Source organism: Anabas testudineus, chromosome 7 (genome assembly GCF_900324465.2).
Source record: "Anabas testudineus chromosome 7, fAnaTes1.2, whole genome shotgun sequence".
NCBI classification, from domain to species: domain Eukaryota; kingdom Metazoa; phylum Chordata; class Actinopteri; order Anabantiformes; family Anabantidae; genus Anabas; species Anabas testudineus.
The window spans coordinates 15,667,303-15,685,381 of record NC_046616.1 but is presented as its reverse complement, the minus strand read 5'-3'; the positions used below and the strand labels follow the sequence as shown (position 1 = coordinate 15,685,381).

At 42.6% G+C, this 18,079-nt stretch overlaps 1 protein-coding gene across 1 annotated transcript; it reads left to right on the top strand.

The window, feature by feature from the left end:
• Positions 1 to 385: 385 nt before the first annotated feature.
• Positions 386 to 13,455, top strand: LOC113166782 (EMILIN-3). Its single transcript, XM_026366932.1, has 6 exons — positions 386 to 1,004; positions 8,757 to 8,879; positions 9,841 to 10,163; positions 10,340 to 10,686; positions 10,805 to 11,155; positions 11,297 to 13,455. Exons 1-6 carry the CDS (start codon positions 820 to 822, stop codon positions 12,440 to 12,442), a joined length of 2,475 nt encoding a protein of 824 aa, XP_026222717.1. The 5' UTR covers positions 386 to 819; the 3' UTR covers positions 12,443 to 13,455.
• Positions 13,456 to 18,079: the final 4,624 nt, after the last annotated feature.

The following is an 18,079-nucleotide window of genomic DNA, read 5'->3' as shown; positions in this document are numbered from 1 at the left end:
GAAATAAAAAATCGTTAAGGGATTAATGGGATGAAAAGTTTTGTTTGATAGTGGAGAATAGGAAAGCGCACAGAGGAGGACAAAGGATGGCAAACATAGTACTTTTTTGGTCTTCTGAATTTCGGAAGTGTGTTATATTTGTTTTTAGTTATGTGTGTGTGAGAGAGGAGAAAGAAAGAGAAAGAGACTAAATTATACTACCAGTCAGTCAGCCCCTTGTACAAAGCAGCTAGGCTGAAGTTGGAGTTAGGGTGGGAAATGCAAATACAGGCTGTCTGTCTGCCTGCCCCTTCAGAGGCAGCAGAGCAGCACGCTGCTTCTTACACACACGCCCTCACTCATACAGAGTGCAGAGGACTTGGATGGTCGAGCCTAGTCAGCAGGTTTCAAACACTCTTGCATATGCATGTCCATGGAGCTGAAGCTTTTCTAGCGACACGCTCACAGGCTCTATTGTCTCTGCCCTCTTTCTTTCCTCTGTCCTGCTCTCCTCTTTCTCCTCTCCCCTCCTCCAGCACACCTTTGTGTTGTTTTCCTTGCCCCTATTCCTGTCTCCCCTCCCTCTTCAGCCTGACTAGGTTTCCCTCTGCTCTGTCCTTTGCACTTAGAGTGAGGTTAGTAAGGCGTACAGAGTGACATGCTGCTGATGCTGGTCGGGCTCCCTGCCTCCTTCAGGGCCCACTGAAGAAGACAAGACTGCACGTGTGCTGAGGAACTTGACCAAAACTCCCTGAGGAAGCTAAAACTAGCACCTTTTTCACCTTGTTTTCCTCAGCAGCCAGTTCTGTTTTCAAGAGGGGGAAAAAACAGAAAACAACAATGAGGACCAACTTGTGTCAACTGGTTGCCCAGTTCTTTTTCTTAGGAGTGTTGCCATGTTTTGTGGACAGCAAAGGAACTTTCTATGGAGGGCATGTCAACCCATTCTATGGAAACAGATACAACCTGTACAAGGCTGGACTCAACCCTCCTCACTCGCCAAACAAGCCCATGACCCGTCACAAGTAAGTGCTCTGTCCAGGACATGTCACAGAGACTTATGCATGTTTTACTTCCCTTCTCACGCTGCAGGATATTGCATTCAAAAATCATTCCAAGTAGCTCGAATGCTTGCGAGCGAGACCCACCTCATACTGTATTTCCCCAGAGAAACACATGTCACCGGCAAGTTGAAGCAATGTGGTTTTAGTTAGGGCATCAACTTGGTAACAGATCCCTGAATTGACTCTCTGTTTCTCTCTTACTCACCATCAGCCTTTTTCTGCGGTTCACACCTAAAACCATCTGTGGCTGGAGATAAACATTATAGAGCAACAATGACATGCTGCATTATGAAAACAAAGCCATCATTATGGTTATTATTGTGCAAAGAGGAGGGGGGGTGTTGAGTTGATGACAACAGTATTGATCCCTCGCAGCCGTGTGTGTGTGTGTGTGTCCTAGAAGAAGGTTTCAAAGAGAGGCAAGACTTACAGTGCAGCTGGGCACCGGCTGCCAGAAGGGAGTGGTACAACTGATTTTCCATCAGTACTAAGGCAATAACACAGAGGTCCCAACTGTATTTACATTGAGATTACTATTGAAAGTTAGATTTCTGTATTTAACTCTTCCAGCAACAACAAGAAGTGGTGAATGATCCATGATAGATATATGTAAATACAAAGGGTTGATACTCTCAGGGCAGTCCAACCACATGTGAGGAGCGGAATAATAATCCGATAGCATGGATGATATTTGAAAGTCATGAAACTGTGAGATGAAATAGAACCTTGTGGATATGTTTTGCCTGGATGAGGATGGCTGATGTTTGGCCCACAGGGCCCTTTTCGGTTTTTCCTCCCTTTCCCCGTCTCTTTTGCTTGGCTTCCCCCGAGAGCGGTTATGGCTTTGGACAGCTCCCCAGCTACCTGCTGCTTCACTCAAACTGCCACAGAAGACCTCAGATTGCCCAGCCCTGCTTAGTCTCTCACCTATCTCTAAGAAAAAAAAAGACTCTTCAGCATCCCGCACCCTGAATGCAATGCTTATCACCTTTAACCCGCTCACCTAAGAATATGAACTCCATCCTTAGGTTTATTTATATTTTCACGTGATACCTTTCAAAGAATGAATCCCAGGGTCGGAAGATTAGCCACATGTTATACTGTATTAATTGTGGTGCTAAAAACCACAGTAATTGATTAGTAATGGTCAGTAATCACTTGTTGCTGGTTATATCCCCTTACATGTGTCCAGCTATTGTGTTTGTACAAGAGCTGCTGCACCACCTTGGACACTGTGGGCCCCAGGGATGTGTCAGTGTCAGACCACCACCACAGACATATGAGCTCAGTTGTTGTCAGCCTGACTGGTCAGTGGAAATAGAGACTTAAAAATAACACACAAGCTATGATGAGAGTGTGTGTCCTTGTCTTTGAAAGTGCAGGTCTGAGTGTGAACATATACAGTATGAATCTTCTGTATTTTCTGATTATATGTGTTTTTCTGAAGGTTTACACCATCATATGGGCAAAACTGCATTATTTATACAGAGATATTTAAACATTTTCAGCTCCCGGTGTACCACATACTTGTTTTATTTCTTTATTCTGAATTTTCATCTGTGTTTTGGCAGCAACACAGGTGATTAAATTTCACAGTCATTCCTTGCTGCTTTGAAAAATGTAGCCTTCTAGTTGCTGACCATGGCATCTTACACAGTTACAATACTGTACCTGTGCCTTTTATTTTCTTTCTTTCCTTCTTGCAGTGCAAGGCCATAGCTAAAACTATGCATATGTTGATTACGACTGCAGGGTTTTGAAGATAATTCAAATTCATTCAAAGAGGAAATCGGTGTCAGCATTTTTAATATTGAGGTTTTTGACTTTACATGCTCATCGTCTAGCGCAATTGATATAAAATTTGAGAAAGAGATTATCGGGTGCTATATTGAATAAGAGTAACACATTTCTAACACAAATGCTTTAGCTAAAAGAGAAGAAGAAGAAAAGAGCAAGTGAAAATATGTGTCCCATATCTCATAAGTGTTTCTTACCAGATTGCATCATGAGGTTTACACAGAATGCACTACAACAGGTGAAACCTTATCCATGGGTCATATATCCATCACTGTGTAAATCAATTAGGATTCCAGTAAATGTCACATCTTCACTGATCAGATAACAGGGCTTCTCAGTGATGTATGGGACAGAGGTCAATGGGGAAAGGTCAGTGAGTCGGTAGAGGTTAGAGGTTACGGGCTTCTGTAGTAAGTTTGTGTGGAGTGTCCAGTGGAGGACAAGACAGGAGCCAGTCTCCTGCTAAGGGTCACAGAGGCTTGTCAAAAACCCCCCAAGCTCCATACCATCACATATTTATCTAACTAACTGCCTTCACTGACCTTTCTGCTACAATGTGTGACATTTTTATGCAAACACAAGAACATATTTGTTACTATTTAAAAGGAGGAAACAATGCAGTTTATTCTTGGATGTTATATAGTTTATTATATAAGTTATATTAAAATAAACTGTATCATGTTGGTGTTCCCAAAGTCAATTCAGAATTCAGAACAAAAACCAGCCATTAAGGAAACCCACTTGTTAATTGGTTAATGTTCATAATGTTTTACAATCACTGCTAGTTTTGTTGTTAAATATATGTCACCTGTCCCTGTTATTAAGTCTTTATGCTAGGCTAAGCTAATCTGCTCTAATCTAGCCTACTCCTATTATTTTTCAGTATTTTACTTTTAAAAGTCAACATATTGCTACTGATTTCTCCCCCAATACATACAAAGTAAGTTTAATAAACATAATAATTGTATTTAAAAACTCTTATTCATAACCACAGATGTATTGTTACTTAAAGAAGATTATGTGCTTTGGAAAATGCCTAAGGGATAAGCTATTGTTGTGTTTTTTTAAGCCTCTTACTGTGTTCCAAGAGAAAAACAACCAAACATCATAAAAAATGCATCTTATGATTATGTCTAATAATGCAATTTATGAGAACTTATGCAGTTATGAAATGTTGACAACTAAAAGTTAATGAATAACACTGTAGCTAATGAATAATGTGTCTATACCCACATGATTTCATTGATGTAACAAGCATTAGAGGCCAATAGCCAAGATTTAAGCACATTAAAAAGCAGTGGTCTGCCTTTAAGCTATAATAACCAGATCTGGCTTACATATAACCCTGTGTATGAATCCCCTTAGCCACAGAGCTGGGAGTATCATATCTTTCCTTTAACCCTAATCAGTAGCCACAAGCGTAACGTCAATCAGCTCTACAGCACAGGGCCTTTGAGACATGACAGTTGGCAAAAAATAGGATTCATTAAAAGCATGTATGGAAAGGAATGGGTCCTGGAAGAGAGCTAGCCCATAGACATGGTTGTTAAAGGTCCTATTAAAGATTTCATGGTTTTCTATGTGGCCTGCTCTAGTCATAAATCTGTCAGAAGCAACAGCATTGGCCTGGGTTCAAATAGTCAGGACCCCTGCAGGTGAGAGAGTGATTAATTATGAAGTAGAGTGAGTCCTTGGTCAAAACAAGTGAGGCAGGGGAGGGAGAAGTGGCAGCAACAGGGCTAGGAAAGTCAAGGACATGATGATGAGACAACACGGAGAGGTTTCCTGAAAAGCAGAAACAGCAAAAAGAGGAAACTCTTAGATACTGTAAACATAAATTTCCTGCAGTTCACCTGCAGATGGAAAAAAGAAAAGCATAGGCTGAAAGGTGAGTTTTTTAGGTCCCAGCACAGGTTGGAGGTCTATCAGCAATAATATTTGTCAAAAGCGTTCCACATGAGAATCTGAGATGAGAATTCTGCTTTCCCCTTGGGAGGCTGTGAAGAGATTTAGGAACTGTAATGCTATACTGGAAATATTTGCAGTGGGACCAGACTAGCAGTCAAAAAATGACATGCTCCAACGCTAGAAAAAAAAAGCAGTGTTTTGGCACAGAGGTGGGGGAAGTGTAGTAAGAGAAAAGTTCGGCAAGAAAAATAGTAAGTGTGGCTTTCCTGAAAGGAGACGAAGACTGTTTTGATTTTGAGTGCAGAGGAAGAGAAAGTAAGATCAGATGAGGGCGGGAGGTCACCAGAGAGTCTAATGCACTGATGAATTTGAATTAGTATAGAATCAGTTGGGGCTGGGTGGTTCAGTGAGGGTGTGGATCAGCTGAAGTCATTTGTTTTTTCAATATATTTTGGGTGTTTTTACAAAAAAAAAAGAAGTGTTTATTTAACATGAAGAAATCAGTCCAAAATATGTCAGTTGTCAAAAATGCAATTTACAGCAGTTGGGGAAGCCAATTTACATTGTGTGAGCAGTTCATGGAGCTACCGGCATACTCTGAAAGAGTTAAACGGGCAATGAATAACACTGGACCGAGCTCAGTTAATATGAACATTCATAAGCATATTAAATAGGAGCAGTCATGGCTAGTGTCATGTCTTCTGTGATGGCTATAGAAATTTGACCTTCAGCATTGATGGATTGAGTGGCTGGAAACACACTCTGCGATGTTGCCTACATTTCCTACTCTGTCACAGAGGTAAAACAAGCATTTGAGGTTTTTTAGTGAAATATCTCAATAACTATTGGACTGTTCATGTATGTAATGAAATCAAATGAAACATAACCCAGAATTAAATAAAAGTTTTATTTTGGTTGACCAAACACCCACGAAACTAATTTCCATCTACCTCAGATGTATTGTGCATTCAGTGCTGAAAATGTTAGCGTGCAGCAAGGATGGTGGACATTACACTTACTAATCATCAGCATGTTAACATTGTCATTGTAAACATGTTAGCATTTTGCTTAGCACACCACTGTGTCTAATTACAGCCTGACAGTGCAGCTCGCATGGCTGTAGACTCATCCCGCCAGGATTTATTAGGTATGTTGGAGGCTTCCTATTTCTCAGACCTCCATTGGTGTCTACAATAGGTCACTCCGATGCTTTTTTTCTTTCCCACGGGCAAATTTAAAGCTCACTCATTATACTTTTGAAGTTGCTGGCAAAAAAACAAAAAGGGGCAGTTTACTTGCTCCCTCATTTTGACATCTTTATCTGATGTTATCTGATAGATAATCTCTTCCTGGCCAGTTATTATAGTGACTGGCAGTGCCAGATGTTTTTAAATGTAAGTCATAAATAAGGCTGACTTGACCTAAGGGACTTTTATTGTCCGGCACCTAATAGATTATCCCACTCATTTTAGATCATGCTAGATCAAATCTATTCATCCCCGTTCTCATTCCTCCCACACAAGCAGCCTAAATACCCTACCCTACAGTAGCTGGACACTGCTGAGACGATAGCAAACACTGAAGACTTTTTCTCTTGCATGAAGACATCGTGGGTTCATATTTCTGGAGATAATCGTCATCCTGCAGAGCTGCGTGGTCTCTGTAGACGTGAGATCAAAGAGCTTTCTTATGAATGTATAATACGTGCACAGACGCAAGTGAATATACAGTTAACACACCATCACCATCCCTCAAGTTAAAAATTCAACATTTATCCTCTGAAGGTGTCTTTTGACAGAGCAGTAGAGGTGACCTCCTGTTGCCATGCTGAAGACACTGCAGTCTAAAGGAACTGGATTGATCTTAGATCTCGACTTTGATTCTCACAAAGCCAGGAAACCTGTGTAAGACACCAAGGATAAAATATCACTCACAGACCCAAATGACATTGACAGATCTGTGAAAACAGGCAAAGAGTGGAGTGGAGAGAAAGGGGCAGAAATAGACCTGTGTGTGTTTCCTTTCTCATGTCCGTACATCTGGATTCCTGCACTTCAGCCATTGTGTGTGAGTCTGAAACTCACTGGCTTCCCCAGATGTGCACCTGATAAACAAATCAGTGAACATAGTCGTTTTTCACTCAACTGATCGGCCATGCACATAATGTGAGAAGAATGAGACACTTATGATCCATTATACACATACACACTCAAGTCTTCTTTCTACCTGCTTTATTAAACCTTTTCCCAAATGTCATGTACACATAAAAAAAATCGCATAAAGCATAAATTTTGTGACAGTGAACGCCCTATAGTGCTTCGATTCTCTAGATGACAGTATCTACCCTTTTTCATAACTTCAGAAATCGCTAGCACCCATTCGAATTTCATCTTGTACAAATGTATATTTGTATTTGTGCCAGACTTCTCACATGAAAATAAATAAATCAATGGATCTGTGTATTCCTTGACCAGCAGATGAGAACAGGGGGAGTGATAAGTCTTAACCCCTCTCAGGGATCATAAACAGACATTTCTGCAGGTGGGGCTGAAAAAAAATGTTTGAAAGCAAATTATTAGCAGTATTATAACAGTACATGTGTCAAAGTATTTGTCTCATGTCGGGGGAAAAATGTTTTCTTGGGCTGTAAAACCATCTGCAGAGAGGTAATTGCCCGTGTGAGTTTGAAGTGCTTTAAGTACTTGGGTATACCACATCAGTTCAGGTCATAACAGCCACTTCCTTAACAACTCGTGACCTGGCAGCAGGTTGTCAGGCTGGTATGAAAGGATCTCTGTCATTCTGACTCCTGCCCTTTTCCTTCTACTACTATTAGCATATGTCAACACGCAGACACACACACAGATACTGTCAACACAGTCAGCGTTTTGCAGAAAGCAGCAGCCGTGCAGTGGTTTCTCACAGACTCTGACAGTCCTGTCTGTTTGCCCTCTGAACCTATTAACTTGGCGTGCAGACAGACCCTCCTCAGTCCCCGAGTCCCTCCCTGCTCCTCCGAACACTACTATTTGTCCTGAAACAGCTGTGGAGCAACTTTAAGTACTGCATGTGTTGCTAAATGCTCCCCTCTGAATAGAAGAAATGCTTCACGTGAGCCTAAAAAGTGTGGATCATCGTTTCCTGTGTTGCGCAGGGACCAAAGGAACATTCAGCAGTTGCTATAGCTGCACTGGCAACGAAGGGAAAAGAAAGAGAAGATCCAGCTCCGGCATGATGCAACACATGTTCAAAGTAGTTATAGTGAAGTTACTGTGTGTTGGATTGTGCACACTTATGTCTTAGTAATGTGTCTATGCTGCTGAATTACTAGTTTTAAAAGACAGATCCATGCATTTGTGTTTTTAAAGACTGAAAACATAGTTGTTATAATTCATCCCTAGGGAATTTACAGGTTAGCTCATCTGTCAAAAACCACCTCAAAGATTTTAAGCTTGAAATGTTGTCTGAAGCATCCATTGTCATGAGTAAGAGATTAAAATTAGTCGGAAAAACTAAGAAATACTATCACCAAGCAACTAGAGATGAAGTAGCACTAATATTAATGCTTTAAAAATAAATTACACTGACTGTGATTGTTAATCAAGCAAGGTTTTAATGTTTAATATTTTAAACTGCATTTTTTTGTAATTCTTCCATGCACATTAAAGAAATATATATATAAAACACACAGGCTTTGCCAATGCAACCTCCATGGTCCAGTCATGTTGGCTGATGATGGGTACGGACAGGACAACGGACGCTGCTGAGTGAGAGTTCCACGTTCTGACTCTGTCTTCACATGTCCTGCTATTACACTACATTCCAGCATTTACCATCATCACTGTGAATTGACCGCACAGTTCAGTTCAGTGCAGTAAAGTTAAAGTTAGTCACACTTTAATGCGCCGGATTTGCCCGATACATCTCAATGAAATTACTCTTCTGATAAAAGTGTTTATGCATTAGTGCTGTAAATCATTTAAGTGCAATGTCCCTGTTTCCCCACAGAAACCACTGTGCCTATGTGGTCCAGAGGAACATCACATGCACCATGCAGGACGGAGTGGCTACCTATGTGAAGGCTGAGTACACCACCAAGTGCATCTGGGGTCAGAAGTGCCCTGTTGTCATGTAAGCTCACACAATGTAATAAAAAAATGGCACAAACATCTGGCAGTTGTTTGGATGTGAAGTGTTCAATTTTATTACCTTATGTTCAGAACTGAAGCTGGGAGCCCTTTGAAAAACATACACTATGTCAATGCTGCCCTCTAGTGTCTATGTTATGTGATGTTATAAGATGTTCAAAGAAGTAAAGTGGTGAGAGTCTATGCAGGTTCTCAGCTGCATGCACATCTGTTTACAATTAAAATTGCTCTACGGAGAGTTGTCAGTGGTAGGGAACAGTTTTGATAAAGCATTTGATTAAAATGCTCCTCGTCATTAGTTAATCGTTTGGTTTAAGCTGTGGTCACACATGCTTCCTACATAGAGTGATTGTAGAATAAGATAATATATATAAAGAATATTTATCATTAATGTATTGTGATACACATTGTGGCTATGAAGCAATACTTACTTAAACTTCTCTTTATTATTATTATTAAATGTGAGTGTACATGTATGTAGGTTTTCAAAGCGATTGTGCTTCATTCCAGTATTCTCTTTAATGTGCCGTTCTAATCCAAACACAGAAAATGATGAGTGGATTTTCTCTTCAAAAAAAAGAGATAAATCACAGTGTACCTGCATGTGTGTGTGTGTGTGTGTGTGTGTGTGTGTGTGTGTGTGTGTGTGTGTGTGTGTGTGTGTGTGTGCGTGTGAGTGTGCATGAGTTTAATTCGTAATTGAAAGCGAATTCTTAAACAAGATAACACTGAAGTTCAGTGCTGCCCCTGGTTCAATCCTCTGATGCCACATCATTTACACTACAGTTAATCTTAATCTCCTAATCTGCCTCTAATCTGTGTTTAATCTCATAGAGAACAACCTCATCCCTTTATGTCTGCTCTGCCCCCATCTTTCCATTCTCTGTCTCAGTCTCTGTGCTTTAATTATGTTTTCTTTCTAATCTTTATCATATTTTCTTTAGGTACAGGACATTTTACAAACCAAAGTACAAGGTGGGTTTTAAGACAGTGACAGAGCTGGAGTGGAGATGTTGTCCTGGTTACTCTGGAGAAAACTGCCATGATGGACCCACATCATTGCCTGACATCATGATGCCACCTTTCAAGGGTGCTGCTTTGCCCCATCGCCCAGGGTTCAAAGGTTTGCCCCATGGGCCTAGACCCCCTCTGGTCCAGAGGCCTGGAGAAGGCCAGCTGGAACCAGGCAGGCCTTTCCCCAGTGTGCCTGACCACAGGCCAATACCCACAGGACAACTGCCTGCTGGAAGTGGAAAACCAAGCTTTGGTGAGTACAAGTCACATTTAAAACATCAGAGGTTGACTGTATAATAGTATGTATATATGGGTATAGTTCTTGTAAAGGCTCTCAAAGCTGCTTCATTCCTTATTCAGTGCTGGCAGATTTTGTTTAATACAATCCTGCTTTCTCCATTGCTTCTAATCTAATCCTTGGAAATGCAGGAAGCAAGTTTGGGATATCCGGTGTGACTGGGGAACGTTTGGATCGTATGGAGGAGGACCTGCGTCGCCTCACTCTAGGTCTAGACACTCTTAATGGAGTGGTGGCTGGCCTTGAGGAGCGTCTGCGCACATCGCTTAGGGAAGACACCAACAAAATCCTTGTGTCCCTACTACCCAATATGCCGCGAGTGCCCGACTCCACTGTGGGATTCGGGGTGATGCCCGAGGGGGCTCCTGATGGAGTGGATGGAGGAGAACGCTTCACTGGATTTGGAGACTTGGCAGGAAGAGTGACGGAAGTGAAGGATGAGCTGCGAGCCAAAACTCACATCTTGGAGGAGATTCAGGTACGGTGCCATACTCTAGTTGCGAGATCAACTGAATATGTCCCACAGCTTCATCAAACCAGGTCTCTCAGTTTTCGATCTCCTTCATTTTCTTCTTCTCACTTGTGTGCGTCTTTAGGGAATGGTCCTGGGTCATGATGGCCAGCTGAAGAGGCTGTTGGAAGGAGCTAGCGGTAGGCCCATCCCTGGGCCTGGCTCTACCGCTCATCTGGATGAAATCCTAGACGCCAAGCTGGCTAGTGTGCGGGCTGAGATCCTGGATGGCTTTGAACGCCGTCTATCTGGCCTGGAGAACCATTGCGATGAGAAGATTGGGGAGGTGCAGCAGCAGTGCCACAGGGAGCACATGGATGGCCAGGAGCAGATACAGCAGTCTCTGGATGGAACAGAGACCGGGCTCAGGGAGGAGCTGGGATCTTTGCAAGCTCAGATCCAGGGACTAACTCTGACAGAAAGTTGCTGTGGACAGGTAAAACATATACATGCTTACAAGATGATCAGAATGCAGTAAACTCATACACTTTACAAGCCATTAAATTCATTCACTTTTGTGCCACTACTATTCCTTATTTATTGCACAGCTGAGCTAATATGCTATTAATTATTACAGGTTAACAGCCTGTCCCAGCATATGCTGCTGCTTGAGGACTCAGTGAAAGGTCTGACAGAATCTCAGAGACAGCTCCAGAATGCCCTCACTGACCAGAGCATCCACGTAGAGACGCTGATTGAGACCCGCCTGGTGGATATAGAGGGCCGCCTCAATGCCACTGAGGGTGGATCTGAGGGAGTAGGAGGGCTCCCTGGTGGTCTGGATGGCTTCAAGACCTTGCTGGAAGACAAGTTGAAGACCCTTGAGGAGAGAGTGTTTGTGGCCGTGGAGGAGCTGAGTAATGCTACAGCCCCTGCACTCCTGGAGGGCCAGGTGGTCCCTGCACTGGAGACAGAGATCGAGTCTGTGCGGAGGAGAGTGGAAGGTGACCTGGATGGTATTCAGAAACAGCTAATAGACCTGGAACTCCTCTGCACCTCCTCCTGCTCACCTGCCACCCCATCAGCGGGAGGTGTTAGTGTCTCTGAAGTAGAAGAGGGGTGTGAAGGAATGGAGAAGAAGGTGACAGACCGCCTGAACACCCACTCTAACCAGATAGAGCGCATAAACAATACCCTGCAGAACCTGCTTTTCCGGATCGCTCAGGAAGACGCAGAGGGCTCCGTGCAGGGAGAGATCACCCTGCTGAAGGTCAACATTAACTCTGTGAACCGCACTATTAAAGGCCTAAAAGACTCCATTAGCTTCATTGCAAGTGAAGTGGGCCAAGCGAACGCCACCTGGGAGCAGAGAGAGCACCAGCTAGTCAACCAGGTGCAAGGAATCACCAAACTAGTGGGCCACCAAGCCTCCCTGCTGGGGGCAGGGGAGAGGCGGTTGGCCCAGCTGAAGGGAGAGCTAGTGGCCTTGAAGAGAAGGTTGGCTGGGGAACTGCTGGGCTGCCGGAGCACGGCAATAGAAGTACAGAGGGAGGTGAAGGATGTCGATAGCAGGGTTAGCCAGGTAGAGGGACAGTGCAGCAGCCTGGGGGATATGGCAGAGCAGCTGGAACGGATCAGAGCAGAGCTAGAGAGACACTCGGACTCGTACCTGGCCCAGGTGAATGGCACCCTGGCCACCCAGTCAGAACAGTTAGCTGAGCTGAAAGGAAAGGTCAAAGACTGCGCGTCCAAGGAGGAAGCCAACCAAAAAGAAGACCAGTAGCACCTGAGCTACAGATTATTAAAAACAAAGCAGACTTACGTGTGCTTCCCATTAGGCTCAAATGACTCCCTCGGCTTCTCTCCTCTCTCGTTCAAATCCCACGAGCACGGATGCAAATTAACTGAACCGGTGAAGTCTTTTCCCATAAGCTCTCCACCTTAGTGCCTCCAGATGTCCTGGGTATTTAGTTTAGTGAAGTGAGGAGAAGGAGAATACAAAGACACACCTATGGTTGTATAACTGCGCAATATTTTGTTCTTTAGGGCATTTGTTTCTTCTCTGATCACGACTTGTTTTCACATTTTACCTTTTTTTTTAACTTATCTGAAGTGACTGCATTGTTATGCTGTTAAACTGTTTGTATTAGATCATTCGTAACTAAACTAGGTGAATGTTATGGGACTGATACGCTGCTACGGGTTTCAAGCACACTCAACATCCTCTGTGTGGACTCTTCTCTTGTTGAAGAACACTGTACATCAACTTGGTGCTATTTACATTCTTGAAAACTCCTGTTTTACATGTTTTAAAAATTGTATATGTTTTTCTACACTGACAGCTGTGTTTTGTTTTCTGCCACATTACACCAAGTTGTAGAGAAGTTCCATAATTCACCATCGGGGGACAGTGACATCACATTACTTGGCATGGTAGATGAAGGAGAAATAAAAGCTAAACCACTCAAGGGCTGCTCATGGAATTAAACTGTTTTAGATACATATTTGGCCAAGTAAGCCTTTGTCTCGCAAAAACTTATGGCTAATGATTGTGTGCAGTTTGATAAGCATAGAGTTTTGAGTTATTTTTTTGACATACATGTTTGAGTTATTATTAGTTCGTGTTAAGCAGTTTCTTGTACTTTAATTATTGAACAATAGTAGGTCTATGCTCTCACACGATTTATTGTGTACCAACATAAAAAAGAAAAAAAGGGAAGAAAAGAAAGAAAAACCGAGAATCACAGAACTAAACATTTTACTGTTTTAAAATTGAAACCTTAGGGAGGAATTCATTAAAAGAGGGAAAAGAAAAGAAAAGAAAAAACATATTTTCAACTAAATTTCATATAACACAAAAGTGAATATGTAAAAAAAAAAAAAAAAAAGCAGATTTATAATCCAAAAAGGATATTGGCATTAAAATAAATTTTGTGACCCAGTTTTAACTAACTAGCTGACTAACTCATTGAAAAAGCCTCCACAATATTAACTGTAGATACGGTCACACACATTTTGAAAGCAGTAACGAGAAAAACGTTACCCCATAGTTTTGCAGAGAGTCACAGATTCCTCAGACGATTCTAATATTTGAAGAGATTTGAAAAAAATGTTGTTATTGCTGTTTCAGTCCTTCAGCCAACCTGCAAATAAAAGAGAATATTTCCAACAAAAGGCTGACAATAACGATCAAGAAGAACTGTACTGAAGAGAGTTTTCAATCAGTTTTGGAGAAGGTAAACTCAGCTGGGAACACTTGACAATATACAGTCAATGGTCAAAAACTACAGCTGGAGTTTTCATGTTGACACCGACATGACAAATGAGAAGTCACAGTGTTAACCTAAGAAATAATGAACCACTGAATGAATGAGCCTTTAAAGGGATGCATCGCCTTTTTCTTTCAACATCAACATCACAGAGTTACGACAGGAAACTGATTTTGAATTATGAGTAAGCCTGTAGTCAAGTTGCAGTGTCTGCAGGTTTCACAGAATATCAGCACATTATTTAGGATAGCGGCATCTCGCTCCAATTAACTGGCTGTCAGCCTGTAATGGGGACTAGAAATGTATCATTAATATATATGCTGAACAGCGTATTGACTGCACAGAGTAAGCAGTTTAAGTGGAATTTCCTTGTTAAAATTACTGACTTTACCCAAAATGGTAGATAAAGGAGAGACCGGAGGGTGTGTTCTAACTGTTTGTGTCTCACACTGCTGGTTAAGCTTACGTCAGGGTGCTGGAAGGGAGGCTTTGACTTACTGTCAAACCTTAGATTCAGGAGAACAATGTGGATGCTGTCCTGGACATGGAATATTGAACCGGCTCTTGTAAAGCTCCTGAAGACATCATGGAAGTTTGCATCTCCAGTCTACATGTATTTTGTGGATCTGGAGAAGGCATGTTCACTTGTCTTATTGTTACTACTCATCAGTCCCAAGCCTCACCTATGTTTATGAGCTCTGGGTAGTGACCAAAAGAATAAGACTGCCACCAGTAGTGGCATAATGAGTTTCCTTCATAGGGTGTCCAGGTTCAGCCAGTGAGATAGACTATCAAGTTTGGACATCCACTTCAGAATAGTGCCGCTGCCTATTTGTGTCGAAAGAAGCCAGTTGAGGTTGTCTGGCATGAATGCCTATCATTGTAGCCATACTAGGAATGTCAAACTAGTAGACCACAGGGCAGAACCAGAACAGACTGAGGGGGTTACATGTCTGATCCGCCTTGCATGGGAACATCTTGAGATCCCCCAGGAGGGGCTGGAAAAAGTGACAGGGGAGACGTAAAGATATAGATGCCACCTGACCTGCTGCTGTCCATGTGCAGCGATGTGTCAACTCTGCTACGCTGCTCCGTCACAGAATCTGTCTCCTAATGCAACTTTGTGTATGAAGGAAAGGGTTTATCCAAAATTAAAATCTCCAGAAATTGATGGATATACAGCCAGTAAGCCACTAAAAGTCTGTCTATAATATTTGATATGAACTTTTCCCATGTAATTATTATTTTAATATCAATATTATTTGTTCTTAATGCATTGATCAGTACTTTCTTAAATGTGTTTTTGCACCCAGTCCTATAAAATTCTGCTACTGCACTCCTGTCTCCTCAGTACTGCTCCTTGCCCTGTGTTTAACTATATCATTTGGCAGGATATAAATATTAATTATAAATAATATTCTCTTACTTTATATGTTAAAGAGAAAAGTCTGGACCACTGCAACCATGGGTAAGTGTCACATAATTGAAAGGAATGCAAATGAAACCACAAGACGGCAGTCACATGGACCAATTTAGATAATAAGGTGGATTATTAGGTAAAAGTGTGAGGCATATTAAAGTGTTAGCAGAGTCAGAGGTTAAGTGAAACTCAATGATAATGAACAAAACAGGGTAAATGAACTGTAAAAAAGTGTTGACCTTGCACCACTGAAGCGCTGTCAGCAGGTCTTCTGCACAGCATCAGCACATAGCTTATAAAGACAACATCTCACCATAACTAGAACAGGATGAAGGGCTCACAGTATGATCAGAACCAGAGGCTAGACATAAAAATAAAAATGCTGGAGGGGCAATACAGAGCGGATGAAGAGGGTTTGAGGTCACAGGCAAATTAAGGATGGGAAGGAAATAAAAGGAGACTATTGTAAGCATAACAGGAGAACTAAAGTGGAATGGGCGGGAAAGAGATGGTGTAAAACAACAAAATGAGCTGACACAATGGATCAGTATGGCTGTAGGAGTCAGTGCAGGGAGGTTGTGAGCTCAGAGGATGAGCTCAGCTTGCTAAGGAGGAATATTGAAAGTGATAGAGATGTGACAGGAGCAGGCCAGGGCAGACAGGAGAGCAAAGGATAGACACAGAGAGAGAGAGAGAGAGAGTACAGCACTGTGAAGCAGGATGAAAAATGTGAGAAGTGGAAGCAGATGTGTTTACAGCCTCCTTGTCCCTCGGCTGCATCCCTTCCATCCTGACAGGAAAGCAGGCAGCAGTCACAACACGAGCTGAAGAAAATACGCATGCTCAAGCCTTACAACACAAACAGCGCTCTACAACATGGCAAACAGAAGCAATTTAAACCCCCAGGGCTCAACAGCAGCTGGATGCTCTGCCGTCCCCTGGGAAGCAGCACTGCACCAAAGCACCGTCCTATTGGTTATCTGGAAAAGACAGAAAGACGCAAAAGAAGAGGGAGGACGATGAGAGAAAATAGAGGGGAGGGATCAAAGATGAGCGAGAGCTGGTTGGTGTAATGATGGGTGAAGCTTATATCTGAGACCATGACAAATAGTTATGTAATCCGAGCAATGTTACAAATTCATGTGACATCCACACATGAGCATTGTGGCTTCTCTCCTTCTCCGCCTTCTCGTTTTTGCACATGCATGAGACAACACACACTCACGCACATGTGCACACTGCGTCCCGTAAGGCAACGCCGTGCTCTATTACTCACACATCTGATTTAAGCAGATATGAGAGCACGGCCTCTGTACGCACGGCCGCAGCGCGTATAACATATAGAAGGTATGCACAAAGCCAAAAATTGTGAAGGGGCTAAAGGGCATGTCTCTCTGGTTGTTTCTCAGTGTTGAGCCTGTGTTTGGAGAAGGCACGCGTGCACACACACACAGAGGCAGGAGCAGGGAGAGTGGGAATGAAGAGTGTTCCACCATTCTGCACCACTAAAAGCCACAAATTCAGTTATTCAGCTATTTCCTGATGCGGATTCAAGTTTAAGGCTCTCTGCAGGGAGAGGCGCATTGAAATAGACAAGCAGCACACAAAGGCGAAGGCGCCACAAGAGGACATCAAAGCCTTTGAGTGGTACAGTACTCAAAAGGGGTGCATGTGGATGAATTAATGATAGCAGTGCCTGTGGTGCCTGGTGTGTGTTGTGTTCACATGCCAGGGCGGCACTCGAGTTCTTAAAGAGCTGCGCCCCGTGTGTGTGTGTGTGTGTGTGTGTGTGTGTCGGACAGCACAGTGACACTAATGTTAGCATACCAAAGCCTTGTGTTTCCAAGGCTCCATTAAGATGTGGCTACTCCAGCCAGCTCTGTGTGCCTCTGCCAAGCGTCTCTCTTCAACACATGCACAGTGCTACTACTGTTACACAGAAGGACAGAAGCGGGGGCTTCTCTTCAGCGGGAATAAAGTGAGATGTTTTTCCACTATTTCAAACAGAAAGGCTGCCATTGTCATCTTTTTCTTTACATTCGGATGAGGCGACACTGGTAAATTGTGCTCGGTGCAATACATTTCAACTCCTGTGCAGATATCCAATCTCTGCCGCTTAGCTTTTGGTTTTTTTTTCCAAGAGCATAATTAAAACGACAGCTTTCACTTCCGTTAAACGAGCAGAAATGAGCAGTTAATGTGCTAAATGCCACAGGGCAGGAGCTGTTGTGATTTAATGAATCTTAAGTGACCTCTGCTTGTCTTCTCTAACTGGACAATCCCAATAAGCATCACCTGTGTCTTAGATCCAGACATGGAAACACACATCCACACTGTCAGCAGAGCAGTTAAGGTGACAAGAGCAGAGAGCGGGACTATTAAAAGAAGTGTACTAGAACTGAGCAAATCTGGCTCCGGGATGCTGGTACTTAGTAACTGTGGATCACAAGAGCCAGTATCCTAGTATTTGAGCCAGATACACAGACAATAATCCTCTGTCCGGGTCAGAGTGTTTGAAAGGAGTGTTGTATCTCTTGTCACAGTACAGAACGAGGGACCCAATGCAGGAATTTAATTCTCATTACAGTATTGGAAGATAATACTAGAAAGATAAACATCCTCTTGGACACTCACCTCACCTACCACTATCATCACTAAGAAACCGTGCTGGTTACAGGAAGTGAGAGCAGTCGTCTGAAACCATAATATCATTTTTCACTGGCAGCTCATG